This window comes from Stegostoma tigrinum, chromosome 10 (genome assembly GCF_030684315.1).
Source record: "Stegostoma tigrinum isolate sSteTig4 chromosome 10, sSteTig4.hap1, whole genome shotgun sequence".
Lineage (NCBI taxonomy): Eukaryota > Metazoa > Chordata > Chondrichthyes > Orectolobiformes > Stegostomatidae > Stegostoma > Stegostoma tigrinum.
The window spans coordinates 14,153,672-14,170,659 of record NC_081363.1 but is presented as its reverse complement, the minus strand read 5'-3'; the positions used below and the strand labels follow the sequence as shown (position 1 = coordinate 14,170,659).

The 16,988-nt window shown below is 42.9% G+C and overlaps 1 protein-coding gene across 7 annotated transcripts in view; it reads left to right on the top strand.

The window, feature by feature from the left end:
• Positions 1 to 16,988, top strand: part of vipas39 (VPS33B interacting protein, apical-basolateral polarity regulator, spe-39 homolog) — a 63,948-nt gene that overhangs the window by 32,168 nt on the left and 14,792 nt on the right. For all 7 annotated transcript variants that reach the window (XM_048537373.2, XM_048537371.2, XM_048537374.2 and 4 more), the window contains 5 exons: positions 3,299 to 3,332; positions 8,584 to 8,686; positions 9,280 to 9,307; positions 14,092 to 14,165; positions 16,368 to 16,443. In XM_048537373.2, the coding sequence (XP_048393330.1) occupies positions 3,299 to 3,332; positions 8,584 to 8,686; positions 9,280 to 9,307; positions 14,092 to 14,165; positions 16,368 to 16,443 (315 nt within the window). The remainder of the gene's footprint in view (positions 1 to 3,298; positions 3,333 to 8,583; positions 8,687 to 9,279; positions 9,308 to 14,091; positions 14,166 to 16,367; positions 16,444 to 16,988) is intronic.

Genomic DNA, 16,988 nt, shown 5'->3' with positions numbered 1-16,988 from the left:
TATTTACACGCCAGACAGCATAAGCACCAAGTGATAGGCAGAGTTAAGCAATCCCATAACCAACAGATTAGATCTAAGTTCTGCAGTCCTGCAAGATCTTGCTGTGAATGATGATAGACAATTAAACAACTCACCGGAGGAAGAGGCTCCTCAAGTATCCCCATTCTCAATGATGAAAGTGCAAAAGATACGGCTGAAGCTTTTGCAGCAATCTTCAGCCAGAAGTGCCGAGTGGATGATCCATCTTGGCCACCTCCAGTGGTCCCAGCATTACAGATTCAGTTCACTCCTCATGATATCAAGAAACGGTTGGAGACATTGGATACAGCAAGGCTATGGGCCCTGACAACATTCTGGCAATAGTATTGAAGACTTGTGCTCCAGAACTTGCTGCTCCCCTAGTTAAGCTGTTCCAATACAGTTGCACTACTGGTGTCTACTCGACAATGTAGAAAATTGCCCAAGTAGGTCCTGTACCTAAAATACAGGACAAATTCAATCTGGCCAACTGCCGCTCTGTCAGTCTACTCTCAGTCATCAATAATATGGTGTCATCAACAGTGCTATCAAGGAGCACCTGCTCAGTGACACTCAGTTTGCGTTCCGCCAGGGGCACTCAGCTCCTGACCTTGTTACAGCCTTGGTCTAAACATGGACAAAAGAGCTGAATTCCAGATGAGAGGTGAGAGTGACAGCCCTTGATATCAAGACTGCATTTGACCGGTTGTGGCATCAGAGAGCCCTAGCAAAACTGGAATCAATGGCTACTGGGGACAAACTCTCCGAGGGTTGGAGTCATACCTGACACATAGGAAGATGGTCATGGTTGTTGGTGGTCAATCATCTCTGCTGCAGCACACCTCTGCAGACATTCCTCAGTGTAGTGTCCTTGGCCCAACCACCTTCAGCTGCTTCATCAATGACCGTCCCTCCATTGTAAGGTCAGAGTGGGGATGTTCATCAATGATTGCACAATGTTCAGCACCATTCGCGACTCCTCAGATACTGTCAGAAATCACACAACACCAGGTTATATTTCAACAGATTTATTTGAAAATACAAGCTTTCGGAGCCTCGCTCCTCTACGTGTTAGCAAGACAATATCAGACACAGAATTTATAAGAAAAAATCAAAACATCACACCACTGATGAGGATGTTTTAAAGAAACGTAAGATGCTGTTAAATCTTTCATAAGTTGAAAGGTTTCAATTGATTAATATGTATATAAATGCCCAAACTTCTTTCAAGTCACTGTCCTGAGAGAACTAAAGGTTTTATTAGTAAAAAGAAGAGGTGACAATTTAGGTCAGACAGTGCATGTTAGGTGTGAGGCCTTGACAGACGCATTGAACTGGACTCGATATACAAACCACTGAAAAACAGAACCAGAAGTAATGCCACCCCAGTAAACCAAGGCAAATAAATAACAAGCGGAACAGAACACCAGCTTCACTGGAGGCATACAGACATGTCACCTAGCAGGCTGACGAAACATTTGCAGTCAAACAAACCGACTTGGCAAGCAAGTCTACAAATTCATCCACAACCGGAGCCACAAATCTTCTCAAAAACTTTAAATGCTTTACAGTATTAAAGGTGCATTTTACATATAAGCAAGTTGTTTCTGCTGTGCATTCCAAGACACAGCAAGATCTCACAGAAAGGTGTGACTTTCAGTGCATGTTTGGCTCTGTGCAGCAATGGTGACAAAATCTGGTGTCCTTAAATGTGTACTTCCATTCATTTGGTTCTGCTGTAGCAAATGCATAATCAGAGACTGACCACCCAACAAATTCTCAGCCAGGCCAAAAACAAAACAATAGCAAAGAGGTATTCTGAGAAAAAATTGGTGGCTAACATATAGGGAAATCCCAATGCCACTATAAGCACGTAAACAGTAAATGTGCGGTAAAAGGAAGATGAGGGCCAATTAGGGACCAAAAAGAGGATTTACTTATTGAGGCCAGAGACATGCCTGAGGTGTGAATTAATGCTTTACATCTGTTTTTAACTGCATGGCAGATGCAATGATGACAGAGTGCAACTGGATAAATGTGCTGGAAATCAAGCCTCACTATTCCAAGGAGCACCACAAAATGTAAAGGTCTTAAAATAAGTTTGCAAAGTTCCCAATGGGTTGATAGAAAGCACAGATCAGCTTTTGTTCCCAACAATTGCTGTTTATTGCAAATAATTATACGCTAGCTACAGGTAAACAGTTATAAACCGTCAACGTACAACACTACAAATCAGAATTCTAAACCCCTTATAAACTGCTCCTTTATACACACACAGACAAATAGACAGGAAAAATAGATGATGGGCAGAGGAATACTGGGAGGTAGTTCAATGTTCCTATTCACGGGTTGCTGCGATGATCCTTATGATTATTCTTCTGGCCAACACATTGCTATCCAGTTGTCTTTCTCTGGATGCGCCCACTGGCTTGCAAGAAGATATAAGATAGCTGGTTAATCTATAAAATATGAAAAATAAAATAACTTATCAGTTAAATGTCACAGTTTACAACAACTGCTGAAGGAAAGATAAACCGACTTTCTTCAGGTTTAAAGTGGATTTTGGCTGCAGGGAACAGAGACAACTCTTGTGCTGGTGGAGATCAGATCATTTTTCTCTGTTTCTTGTCCACAGCCCTGTGCTGTTCAGTTACTTGCTAAACAATTGTATGGTTGCTGGCAGCAAAAGGCTATTGTCATCAGTAACTAATCACTAGTCTATACACCAATCTTGGTGCCACCCAGCTGTATCTATACATAGCCACTGGGCTCCAGTTTGTCTACAACCTAAACGTAAATTACTGCTAAATAAATATCGAAAGAGCTGTGGATACTGTAAATCAGGAACAAAAACAGAAGTTGCTGGAAAAGCTCAGCAGGTCTGACAGCATCTGTGAAAAAAATATCAGAGTTAATGTTTTAGGTCTGGTGACCCTTCCTCAGAGCTCTTCCAGCCTGGTGTGGGGGTATCTATTGCAATGACCCATTAATTTGACAACTAGTATTTTGCAATGCCAATGAACTGAAGAACTTAGATAACCATATTTCAGTTTGGATGTTGGAGTATAAGTAGACAAAGAATGTAAACTAGTGAGCAACTTATAATACAAGTAGCCCTCTAAATGTAATATTTTGAAGCTGAGTGGGATAATTATAAACTCATCCAACCTTATTATTTTAATGATTTGCTTACAGATGAGAGAAAAGCTTGTTACCTGATTTTAATGTTATTGTTTTAGAATTGATACATACAAAATCTTTCTTAAATTTTATCTTATAGGTTTTGATCTTCTTGAAAAAATCATTAAGCAAAGGTAATTTATATTTGTATAATTTTCATATTTGTAGGACCAGTATTGAGAACAACAAATTTATATCAGCAAGCTATCATTCACTTCTCAGTCTCCATCTCAGGCAACCAGCTTGTAACTGATGTCCACTTCAAGCCCACCGACTCCCACAGCTACCTAGAATACACCTCCTCCCACCCACCCTCCTGCAAAAATTCCATCCCCTATTCCCAATTCCTCCGCCTCTGCCGCATCTGCTCCCACGACAAGACATTCCACTCCCGCACATCCCAGATGTCCAAGTTCTTTAAGGACCGCAACTTTCCCCCCACGGTGATCGAGAACGCCCTTGACCGCGTCTCCCGCATTTCCCGCGACACATCCCTCACACCCCGCCCCCGCCACAACCGCCCCAAGAGGATCCCCCTCGTTCTCACACACCACCCTACCAACCTCCGGATACAACGCATTATCCTCCGACACTTCCGCCATTTACAATCCGACCCCACCACCCAAGACATTTTTCCATCCCCTCCCCTGTCTGCTTTCCGGAGAGACCACTCTCTCCGTGACTCCCTTGTTCGCTCCACACTGCCCTCCAACCCCACCACACCCGGCACCTTCCCCTGCAACCGCAGGAAATGCTACACTTGTCCCCACACCTCCTCCCTCACCCCCATCCCAGGCCCCAAGATGACATTCCACATCAAGCAGAGGTTCACCTGCACATCTACCAATGTGGTATACTGCATCCACTGTACCCGGTGCGGCTTCCTCTACATTGGGGAAACCAAGCGGAGGCTTGGGGACCGCTTTGCAGAACACCTCCGCTCAGTTCGCAAAAAACAACTGCACCTCCCAGTCGCAAACCATTTCCACTCCCCCTCCCATTCTCTTGATGACATGTCCATCATGGGCCTCCTGCACTGCCACAATGATGCCACCCGAAGGTTGCAGGAACAGCAACTCATATTCCGCCTGGGAACCCTGCAGCCATATGGTATCAATGTGGACTTCACCAGTTTCAAAATCTCCCCTTCCCCTACTGCATCCCTCAACCAGCCCAGTTCGTCCCCTCCCCCCACTGCACCACACAACCAGCCCAGCTCTTCCCCCCCACCCACTGCATCCCAAAACCAGTCCAACCTGTCTCTGCCTCCCTAACCTGTTCTTCCTCTCACCCATTCCTTCCTCCCACCCCAAGCCGCACCCCCCGCTACCTACTAACCTCATCCCACCTCCTTGACCTGTCCGTCTTCCCTGGACTGACCTATCCCCTCCCTACCTCCCCACCTACACTCTCTCCACCTATCTTCTTTACTCTCCATCTTCGGTCCGCCTCCCCCTCTCTCCCTATTTATTCCAGTTCCCTCCCCCCATCCCCCTCTCTGATGAAGGGTCTAGGCCCGAAACGTCAGCTTTTGTGCTCCTGAGATGCTGCTTGGCCTGCTGTGTTCATCCAGCCTCACATTTTATTATCTTGGAATTCTCCAGCATCTGCAGTTCCCATTATCTCTGATATCATTCACTTCTGGTGGCTTAGCAACTGGGCTTCTACACATCAGTAACAGTCCATATTCAATGATAACTTTGTGTGGTCTTCCGTGATATCATCTCTGAGAGAGGAGGAATAGGAGAGTGACAATTGGTTTCGAGGTTTGTGTGTTTCTTAGGGTTGGGCAGAGGTGTTTAGGCTGAGGCTGGTTAGCATGTCTGAACTTCCAACTGTCCAGTCACCTTTGTCATGCAAAGATTGATGAGCAGTGTGCTCTCCACAGTCCAAGCACCCTACCTAAAATTCACTCTTGCAGCTTGTAGATGAAAAATAGGAACAGGAGGGGTCCTTTTGGCCCCTCTCTTGAAGTTGTTCCACCTCGCAATGGAATCATGGCTGCTCTTGGGTGTGCAAGGAAGTTTAACAAATGGCTTTCACTCCCCAATGCAGTACTGGTGAATTTACTCCATTTGTCATACTCGGCATCTTGCAGCCCGAGTCCAGTTGCCATATTGCTGGATACTGTCAGTGTTTGTTTCTTTTTCCTCTCTACAGATGCCACCCAACTGGATAAACATTTTCAGCGTTTTCAACTCCGATTTACAACATTAGTAATATTTTGCCTTTTGTCACTTTGCTGAGTTGTGGGCAATTAGACCACTGGTATTTGCTAAATGATTGCCGAAATGTCTTTCCTGTAGCGTTTCTTACACTGTCTTTCAAAGCTGTTTATTTATAGTCTGTCTATTGATGAACTGATTGTCTAAACCAGGGTTTCTCAAACTGTTGGTCACAACCCCATAAGTAATTGATGTCATATGTTCTCCCATCTCCAAGGCAGCAGTGCAGAATTTTTGATGTGGAGACTCTGGTAGCACAACTCTGGAATTGACACCGAGTCCCCATGACACAAGTGTGCACGTGTTTCTTTTTCGTGTCATGATTTGTTAAGGATCTTAAGGATCGTATCAAATTGAAAGAAAAAGAATATGCAATGTGACAAAGATTAGCAGTAAATCATAATAAGCTTTAAAATCCAACAAAAGATGTCCAATTAAGTAAATAAACAAGGGCAGGACTTTATAATTAAAAGTGGGGCCTTGGGTGGTGTTGTGGAATAGAGTGACCTGGGGGTTCAGGTATATTACACATTGAAGTTTGCATCACATATAAATGGGATGGTTAAAAAGACGTTTAATTGTCAGCTCTCTAGTGAGAACTCTTTTTGTCTGTTTGCAATATTCTGTTCCCATTCTCCCCAACTTCCTCACAAGAATCTGGTGTTCTTAAAATCCTAGCCCTATCAAGGCTACCCCCCAAACCCCTCCTACCTCATGTGACACAGAAAGTGGTTGAGGCCAAAACATTGAATGTTTTCAAGAAAGACTTCAATAGGGTTCTTAGGCTAAAAGGGTCAAAGAGAATGGGAAAGAAAGCAGCAACGGGAAACTGAGGTGGCTGATTAGCCATGATCATATTGAATGGTGGAACAGACTCAAAGGGCCTGTTCCTGTTCCTATTTTCTATGTTTCAATTTTTGATTGAGGTTAAGCGAATATTTCGTGCAAATAATATTCTCTTTCCTAATTAATTACCTCTGATTCTTAACCTTAAATTCAGGACTCTTTCATGTCGTTGTTTGAGGATGTGGACATTGCTGGTTTGGTCAGCATTTATTGTGTATTACTAACTGCTCTGGAGAATGGGGTGCTGAGCTGCCTTGTGTGCTGTATTAAGCCACAGTGATTTGGGAAGGGAGCTTCAGGATTTTGAGCCAGTAACCTTCATAATCAATCTTGGCCAAGCCAGTATCTCCAATCATGTCAGCAGATTCTCAAAGGGAAATGTCTACTTGGCAATCAGTTTGTAATTCTGCAATGCTCCATTACTGAAGTTAATCAGCAGTGCTATTAATGCTGTTAATAATTGATGTGACAATAATGTGATAATTGCTGTTCTTGCTTCCTCCACACAGGGGCACTTAAGCTAAAATGGATCTTATGTTGCAAGTTTTTGCTTTACCCATAGGTGGTGCTGTCAGTTCTCTGAAAAAGCATAATTAAGGCATCAGACTGGAGTTTTACTGAGGTGATTTCCAGTGTGAATCACCCAAAATTGAGCAAAATTAAGCATCAACTCAACAGCATCATTTACAGTCATTCATAAGGATGAGAGTGTCAGTGGAGCGGGACTGGTTAGGCTTGTGGGAGACGAGTGAGCGGATGGCTTTTAGGCCATTTTTTACATAGTGACATTAAAGTAATGAAACATCTCAATCCTTAGGTAACAGAAACTTAATTGGCACTGAGCAATACTGACACTTCTTTTAAGCTTAAGATTCCCTAAAACTTTAACATTGGTTTAAAGAAATTTTAGCTGGAAATCAGCCCCTTCCACTAACTGGTTACCCCAGATTGAATTAATTGACATTGTGAGTTTTCAATAATCTCTCACTTTGCTGGCCTTCAAGGTGATTCTTAATTTTAATTTTTTTGTGCAAGAGCACAGATAAGCAGATTTTAAAAAAGCTTTTAAGTATTAAATATGTATTTAATTTATTTTGAAACTGTTTGCATTACACTAGTGAAACTAGAAAGTGGCTCTGCATAGTGTTTTATACTAATTTCAGCTCTTTAAAGTCAGGCTACTTACAGGTGGTGGAACGAAAATGCTTATATTTGGTAATAAACCTATTTTCAGTTATATGAGTAAAACAGCACTAGATTATCACTTCTACCTACTTTTTGTATTTTTTTTGATGCAAGAAAAGGTATAACATTTCAAAGGGCTGTCCAATTATGCTGATTCATGGACAATTTTCCAAATAGACAGAGGAGTTTGAGTAAATCTTGAACATATCTGCCATATTTATGGTATAATTTTGAGAGCAATTTGCAACCAAAGTGGAAACTGTACCATAGAGTTGAAAATAAATGTACTTAACATCCAGGAAACTGTTTTGCACACAGCATGATGGCTAAATAGATTCTTGCGCTGTATCATCCTTTGAGAGAGACTTAAGATATTGAGAAATTTTTCAATTGACATGGGGACGGCAGAGTAGAAACACAGAAGTTATTAAAATTCTGAAAGGTTTATGCCGAAGCAAAGAAGGAAATACTTAAGGACAGAAGCCAAAGGTGGTTTGTTTTTGGAGGGAATTATCAAAGCGTGAAATATGTTACCATGGGATGTGATTGAATCAGAGATCTGTTCATCTTTTTAAAAATAAATATTTTAAGATATAATGGGATAAATTCAAAACAAAGGGATTAGATTTTGTGTTGCTGTCACAAGAAGCTTGTCTCGGCACATTGGGTTGTTTGGCATCCTCCTGTGCAGCAGACTTCATATAATCTCTCTCAGGTGGTTGAATCAGATATAGTTAAAAGACATGTTCACTACAAGTGTGTGGGTGGAAGCAGAATTTTCAGTCACATTTAAAAGGGGAGATGAATAAATATTTGAAAAGAGGCAACATGGAAAAGGATTGGTGGCAAGTGGAGAGGAACAGATGACAATGGATAGCTCTTTTAGAAAGTTGACAACTCCCATGGGCCTAATGACCTCTTTCGTGCTGTGACATTTTGTGGTTTCACATCTAACACAAAGGAAATTGATTAGTATGTATTTTAAAGGTTAAACTGATTTTTGTTTGGTAGAACTCTGATGATAAGAGCATTTTTAAAAAAATATATCGCTCTGTAACAGAATGAAATGACAGACGTTTTTTGTGTCTTGGCAATTTGCCATGTTTATCTGGATTTGTGTGTATTGTAGAAGTACTGTTTCGAGAACTGGAGTACCGGCAGGTTGCTCTACAGCATTTTGTCTACTATCTGAAAGAGACGGGCGAACAGAAACTACTGTTGGAAATGCTCAAGTAAGGAGGCCTTTTTGTATTTTGCTGTTCTTGTTTATTTTTAGAATACAAATGCTGCAAGAATAGATCATAAAAGAATAATGCAAATAAACAAGAAATTGCGCAAAAAAGTGAGCACAGCTCTTAGAGATCAGGAGCATTTAGCCAAAGTTGAGAACAACAGGTCGTTAGGCAAAAGGCTAGAAATTAAACAAACTTACATTCCACCCCCACACTCCATCTTCCAAAGGCTGGTTGGGTGTAGGATGGGGCAAAGAATGGAAAAGGAATGGTACATGTAAGGAAATCAGCAAATTAGACAAGATTTGACTCCCAGTTTCGCCTCAGCTGATCTGAAGGGAGGCAGCATCAAGATTGCTTGAATAGCTGTCAGGAGTAGGAAAGGTAATGTGGTAGTGGCCAGAATTCCCACTTTTGATCAATATTCAGTTTTCTTCAGGTGGGAATGGAATGAAATTTTGTTGGCTGACGTTAATAAAGGCAGCAAGTGATAGCTTCAGAAGTAGATAAAAAAGGAAGGTTAAATCAGGATAAAATCTTCTGCAAATGATAGACGGACTGACATTAAAAATTTACTTTTTTTTAAAATGCAGGGCTCTGGGAAGAACGGAAGAGGCTGCAGTAAGTATGCTGCTTCTTTGAGATACAGAACAGAGCTCTGTGCGATCCACTCATATATTCACTGATCAAGTCCAATAACTGTTTTGGGGTGCAATGTTGTTATGGTCATCCAGAGAACATAAGTTTAGTTTAAAAGATCTGGAAATGTAGAGCTGGCATTAGTACAAGTGACCATGGAGTGGTCAGATTATCTTAATGTCCCATAGAAAAGTAAACCTGCCATTCCATACCTTGTCTGGCCTATATCTGACCCCAGTCCCACACTGACATGGTGGAATCTTAACTGCTGTTCATATTAAAATGCTGCTGGGCTTCAAAAAGAGACCTGCTTGTCACCACCAATCTCTTGGGCCACCTGCAAGTGGGTAATCAATGACCATGACCCCCATGTCACAAGAGTGAATTAAAATGAAATCTAAAACAAACAAGTCAAGTCCTCACCTATACTTTCGCATCAAACACCCCCAGGGTTTAGTGTAGCATGAGTGAGGTGTATAACTTTTATCAACAATACAGACTACAGACCTCAAGTGGCTATGTCCTTGTTGCTTTGCTGTGACACTTTAAATTTCTGTACAGTCATTCTAACTGAGGTTTTCCCAGTAAATCTGACCAGTAAGTGGTTTCAATGAACTGGCGTGCCAACAAACTGACAAAGAGAGACTCCCCCCACTGCATCCCAAAACCAGCCCAGCTTGTCTCTGCCTCCCTAACCTGTTCTTCCTCTCACCTATCCCTTCCTCCCACCTCAGCCCGCACCTCCATTTCCTACCTACTAACCTCATCCCACCTCCTTGACCTGTCCGTCTTCCCTGGACTGACCTATCCCCTCCCTACCTCCCCACCTACACTCTCTCCACCTATCTTCTTTTCTCTCCATCTTCGGTCTGCCTCCCTCTCTCTCCCTATTTTTTCCAGAACCCTCTCCCGATCGCCCTCTCTGATGAAGGGTCTAGGCCCGAAATGTTAGCTTTTGTGCTCCTGAGATGCTGCTTGGCCTGCTGTGTTCATCCAGCTTCACACTTGGTTATCAAAGAGACAATAGCCGTCTCTTTGGGCCTGGGCTGAAACTGGGGCCTGGGGTGAAACTGAGTCCAGGCGCACAATAATGAAGGATTCCTATATCCATTGTTTAATCCCAAGCAACCTCTGAGTGAATCTCTGAAACCTTCTCCAGTGAAATCATGTTGTTCCAATAGTGTGGCAGCCACAACTGCACATTGTGCAATTAATGCCCTAACCAATGTTTTATGGAGTGGTAACAAGACTCCCTTGCTCCTATGTTTTAAACCCCAGCTAATGAAGGCGAGCATCTGATATGGCTTTTTCACCATCATCCTGTCTACCTGTGCTGACATCTTCAAGGATCTATGAACTTCTACATCAAGGTCTCATTGTTCCTCAGTACTCCCTAGGAACCTATCCTTCATTGTGTATATTCTTCCCTTATTAGACATTCCAAAATGCATCACCTTGGGGAGGCAATGGCCAAGTGGTATTATCGCTCCTCAGTATCAACAATACCATCATTTTTAGTGTACTCTGCGAACTCAGTAATTATACATTGAATATTCACATCCAAGTCGTTAATGTACATAACAAACAGCAGGGGTCCCAGCACCAGTCCCTGTGGTACATCGCCAGTCACAGGCTTCCAGTTACAAAGCAACCCTCCAGCATAGCCCTTTTCATCCAATTTGTAAGGCAATCTTGGATTCCTTTTGGACCACCCTTCCATGTGGGACATTGTTTAAGGCCTTACTGAAGTCTATGTAAACCACATCACCTGCATTACTCTTATCAATGTATTTTGTCACCTTCTCAAAAAAAAATCAATGAAATTACTCAGTGATAATGGGAACTGCAGATGCCGGAGAATCCAAGATAATGAAATGTGAGCCTGGATGAACACAGCAGGCCCAGCAGCATCTCAGGAGCACAAAAGCTGACGTTTCAGGCCTAGACCCTTCATCAGAGAGGGGGATGGGGTGAGGGTTCTGGAATAAATAGGGAGAGAGGGGGAGGCGGACCGAAGTTGGAGAGAAAAGAAGAGAGGTGGAGAGGAGAGTATAGGTGGGGAGGTAGGGAGGGGATAGGTCAGTCCAGGGAAGACGGACAGGTTAAGGAGGTGGGATGAGGTTAGTAGGTAGGAGATGGAGGTGCGGCTTGAGGTGGGAGGAAGGGATGGGTGAGAGGAAGAACAGGTTAGGGAGGCAGAGACAGGTGGACTGGTTTTGGGATGCAGTGGGTGGAGGGGAAGAGCTGGGCTGGTTGTGTGGTGCAGTGGGGGGAGGGGATGAACTGGGCTGGTTTAGGGATGCGGTGGGGGTAGGGGAAATTTTGAAGCTGGTGAAGTCCACATTGATACCATTAGGCTGCAGGGTTCCCAAGCGGAATATGAGTTGCTGTTCCTGCAACCTTCGGGTGGCATCATTGTGGCACTGCAGGAGGCCCATGATGGACATGTCATCTAAAGAATGGGAGGGGGAGTGGAAATGGTTGGCGACTGGGAGGTGCAGTTGTTTGTTGCGAACTGAGCGGAGGTGTTCTGCAAAGCGGTCCCCAAGCCTCCGCTTGGTTTCCCCAATGTAGAGGGAGCCACACCGGGTACAGTGGATGCAGTATACCACATTGGCAGATGTGCAGGTGAACCTCTGCTTAATGTGGAATGTCATCTTGGGACCTGGGATAGGGGTGAGGGAGGAGATGTGGGGGCAAGTGTAGCATTTCCTGCGGTTGCAGGGGAAGGTGCCGGGTGTGGTGGGGTTGGAGGGCAGTGTGGAGCGAACAAGGGAGTCACGGAGAGAGTGGTTCTCCAGAAAGTAGACAGGGGTGGGGATGGAAAAATGTCTTGGGTGGTGGGGTCGGATTGTAGATGGCGGAAGTGTCGGAGGATGATGCGTTGTATCCGGAGGTTGGTGGGGTGGTGTGTGAGAACGAGGGGGATCCTCTTTGGGGGTTGTGGCGGGGGCGGGGTGTGAGGGATGTGTTGCGGGATTACTCAGACAGGATCTCCCTCGATCAAATCTGTGCTGACTATCCCTGATCATTCTCTGCCTTTCCAAGTATTGATTAATCCTGCCTTTAAAATTTTTCCAATTATTTCCCTATCACTGACGTCAGACTAACTGGTCTGTAATTACCTGGCCTATTCCTGCTGCTCTTGAACAAAGAAACCACTTTAGCTATCCTCCAGTCATCTGGCACTTCATCTCTGGCCAGTGAAGTATTAACAACATCCACCAGGTTCCCAGCAATCTCCACCAGCAGCCTGGGATACATCTCATCAGGCCACAGGGATTTATGCATCTTCAAATCCATTAAAACATCTAATACCTCCCTATTAATCTTAAGAATTCTAGAATCAACTGAAATCTCCGGCTACAATGCCTTCTCCTCTGTGAATACAGATGAGAAGTATTCATTTAAAACCTCACCCTTATCCATTGGCTGCATGCGCAAATTGCCCTTTTGATCTCTAATAGGTCCCACTCTTTTCGTGGTTATCCTCTTGTTCTTCACATACTTATAAAAATCTGCAGATCTTTCCTTGATTCCATCTGCCAAAGATATTTTATGGACCTATTTGTCCTTTAATTTCCTGGTTAAGAAACTCCGTACATTTGCTGTAATTTGAGCTGTACCTGAAATATGCTTCTTCCTTTTTCTTTATCAAGATCCCTATATCCCTTGACATCCAGAGTTGCCTGGACTTGTTGCTCTTGCCCTTCACTCTTGGAGGAATATGCTGACCCTGAATTCTCACTGTACTACTTTCAAAAGATTCCCACTTTCTAAATGTAGTCCTATCTACAAGTAGCTGCTACCAGTCTATGTTCACCAGATCCTGTCTAATGATATCCAAATTGGTCTTCCCCCAATTTAGACACAACTTCCGCACAAATCTTATCCCTTTCCGTAATGATTGTGAAACTTTCAGAGATGGTTACCATTCCCAAAATGCTTGCCTATCGAAACTTCAGCCACTTGACCAGCTTCACTCCTTAACATTAGGTCTAGCACTGTTCAACTATTACCTACTGGCACAATAGTACCCTTCTGGATGCTCTTCTAAAATTCCACCCTGTCTAATCCCTTCTCACTAAGGCGATCCCAATTAATGTAAGTACAGTTGAAATCCCCTAAAACTGTGACCCAGTTTCTCTCTCACATCTCTGTGATTTGCCTACGTACCTGCACCTCTATCTCCCTGTGGCTCTTGGGAGGTAATTAACCCTTTTTTTATTTCTAAACCCAACCTGTCAAATTGTTGTCTGCAGCAGAATTCAAATCGATGCAATGTTACTGTACCAGCCTCCGATTCATTACCTGTATACTATGCATCAATATATGAGATGGTATGCGAGCAAGTGGAGTTGGGTTGTGGCAAAAGGGACAGATCTGCAAAAGCTTTAGTGTAAAACCAGAAGGCTATATGAATACAAAACAGGTTCATCAGCTCCTGAAAGGATCACAATTGAGTTAATGTTTCACATGGGACCTGATTAAATGTTTACACTCAAGATACTTTTCCCCTCGCTAGTGCCTCTTGTACTTTCTGGAATTTTCTGATTTTATTCTAGAATTCAACCACTTGCATTGTTCTGTAGTTGCCACCAGAGTGGTTTGTTCATGAGTACATGATGTTGTCAAATTGTTGCCAAATGTTTTCTGATCATACTTGAAGCAAATGCATTAGAAACACTAAAAATTGCTCACATTCAGTGAATACTGTTTTACCTCATCATGGTTACTGTGTTGAACTGTTTCATTTCTGGTTACAGCTCTTGCAGTACAAGGAACATTTGAATATCAAAGGACAAGTGAAAAAAACAGAATATTTAAAAAATTGCATTGGGTAAGTGTCCCAAAGAAATATGTGCAACTTGATGATTGGAAGCCTGGCAGTAGAGTTTATGATTCCTACCCCAATGTGGCCGCCTTCCGCTATATCTCCTTTCCTGAAGATAGCAACCACATGCAATGGTGTGGTTTTGTGGCATCTTGTGAGCAAATACCTCACCCAACTTTTTATTCTTTGTGTGAGTTGAGACAAGCTATGATGAACATGCAAATCCTGACCTTTGCACAAGTGCACTTTGTAGCATGTTCAACTCTTGTTAGAAGCCTCTGCGCCCCTCCAATTCTGGCTTCATGTGATCTTGTTTGTGATTTTAATCACTCTACCATTACCAGTGCTGCCTTCAGTCATATAGGTTGAATTTGAATGTCTTCTGTCTCTCCTCCATTAAAATGCTCCTTTTACATTGATGAAAGCTTCAGTTACTTATTCTAATATCTGCTTACGTGGTTTAGTGTCAGACATTTTTCAATGATGTCCTGCAGAAGTGCCTTGAAGCTATTTTAACTATGTTAAGGATGCTATATGCTGCAAGTTGTTGCACCCTGGCCATATTTGTTCTCCCTCTTCCTGAGCCAGGTGACCAATCGCAAGTCATCTCCAGCTGTAAGCTGAGATCTGCTCACGCAGCGCTGAACAGAAATTAAACCTGATACCATATGTGGAGTGCTTTGAATGGAAGAGAATAGAATAGCTATTTATTGTCACTTATATTTATAAAACTACAGTAAGGTGTGTATAAGCAGCTACAATTCGGTGCCATTTGATTACAGAAATTACAAAAAAAAATTGAGAGAAAGTTAGGACAAAGTGCGTCTATTGTTCCCTCCATGGATCCTAGGTTTCTAGAATGGCTACAGGACACCATCACTGAAGCCAACCCTGAGGCTGCCAAAGCAAGGATTTCCAGACCGGACCCACCACACTGCCAGTGCCAAAGTCAATACTGAAACCACTGCATCGCAGCCATAACAAAGAGAGACAGACCAGACCCGCTGAGTCCCTTATGGGGAGGCAATGGCCTAGTGGTATTATCACTGGACTGTTAATCCAGAGACCCAGATACTGTTCTGGGGATGGGGTTCAAATCCCGCCACGGCGGATGGTAGAATTTGAATTGAATAAAAATATCTGGAATTAAGAATCTAATGATGACTGTGAATCCATTGCAGATTGTCATTTAAAAAAAAACGTATCTGGTTCACTAATGTCCTTTAGAGAAGTAAATCTGCCCTCCTTATCTGGTCTGGCCTACATGTGACTCCAGACCCACAGCAATGTGGTTGACTTTGAACTGCCCTCTGGGCAATAAATACTGTCCAGCCAACGATGCCCTCATCCCATTAATGAATAGGAAAAGAAAGTCACCAATGCTGAAGTCATTGCCACTTAAGTCGCCACCCAAAGCGGGCACAGCAATGAGGAGTGAACTGGAACCACCATGCCCACACCATTATAACCACCACTGAAACCACCACACTGCTGCCAGGAGCAACGGACCACACCCACCAATGATGAAGTCTTCAATAAAACCATGGCCGCCATGTCTACAAGGAACAGACATCTGGATCTGTCTCTCTTTCTGCTGCCGCTCAGGCCCACACAACGGCCTTCCTTTGCCGCAGAAAAAACAAAAGGTGATCTTTGATACAAAAGAAAAATGAAGAAACAAAACAAAAGCAAAGAAGAATGCAGCTGGCCAGGCGGGCAGGAGCATACAGGCACAGAGACCTAACATTTCCTACCCTGCCACTGACACCATCTTGGGAATCATTGAAAAAGGTCCATCTTTGGTTCTAATTCCTTCCTTTCCTTGTATTCTGATGTATTATGTTGGGTTTGTGCCACACCTGGATTACTACCAGCTTGGAATGTACACATTGGGTACACAATTGGATCGACTGAATATTCTTGTGTCACAAGGGCAGGCGAATTCATTGGGCAACTTAACTCAAACATTAACTTCACTAAGTAGGGGGGAGCATTTTAAGAACTTGATGGGTCACTGATGTAAATGAAAGACTTTTTATGTTACAATCTTGAAATCTATGTCATTGTAAAAGATTTAGTGAGTAAGTATTCTCTTTGCAAACTGTCTTGTACAGGGTAGCTGTTTTAATTCAAGTCCCAGGGAGACGATGATTGTTGAAGTTTTAAAACAGCCATCCCAAATGACTGTCTCTCCACGTTTTCTTTTAGACTTCCACTTGCTTATGATGATGCCACGTTTGTTAAGGACCACTATACGCTGCTGGACAGACAAATTATTATTGAGGTAAGGGCAATTTGAAATATTTTATTTTCTTCTGAATTTTTTTTAACCCTTTCTGTTGAATCTCTTGGTTTCCATATCCTATACCCAGCATCATTTCCCATCTCCAAACCCACTAGTTGGTCCCTCCCATGCCCACAATAATGTGCTGCCTGATTTCCATATAGGAAGGAGCTGTACTGTCCCTGATCAGCCAATAACCACATGTTAAAACTACTCCTCAATGAGATTAATTCTTGGAGTTGGTTACAGAGTACGAAATGCCCTCAGATTTTGTCAGATCGGCTCTCTTTCATGAACAGATACAAGACAACTTCTCATGGCTGAACCACACGACCACACACCTGTTTTATTAAAAGGATCAGAATATATTATTCAGTAAAGGGACTGTGACTTGTTCTTTTCCCTCCCATTAATTGAAGACACCCATACTGCTGCCTGCTTCTAGTGAAAGTCTTTGTTAAAATAATGAAAAAGCATCTGGTATTCTAATCTAACATTTCTAATCTTTGGGGTTTGGGAAACAGTAGCATAGTGGCAATGTCATT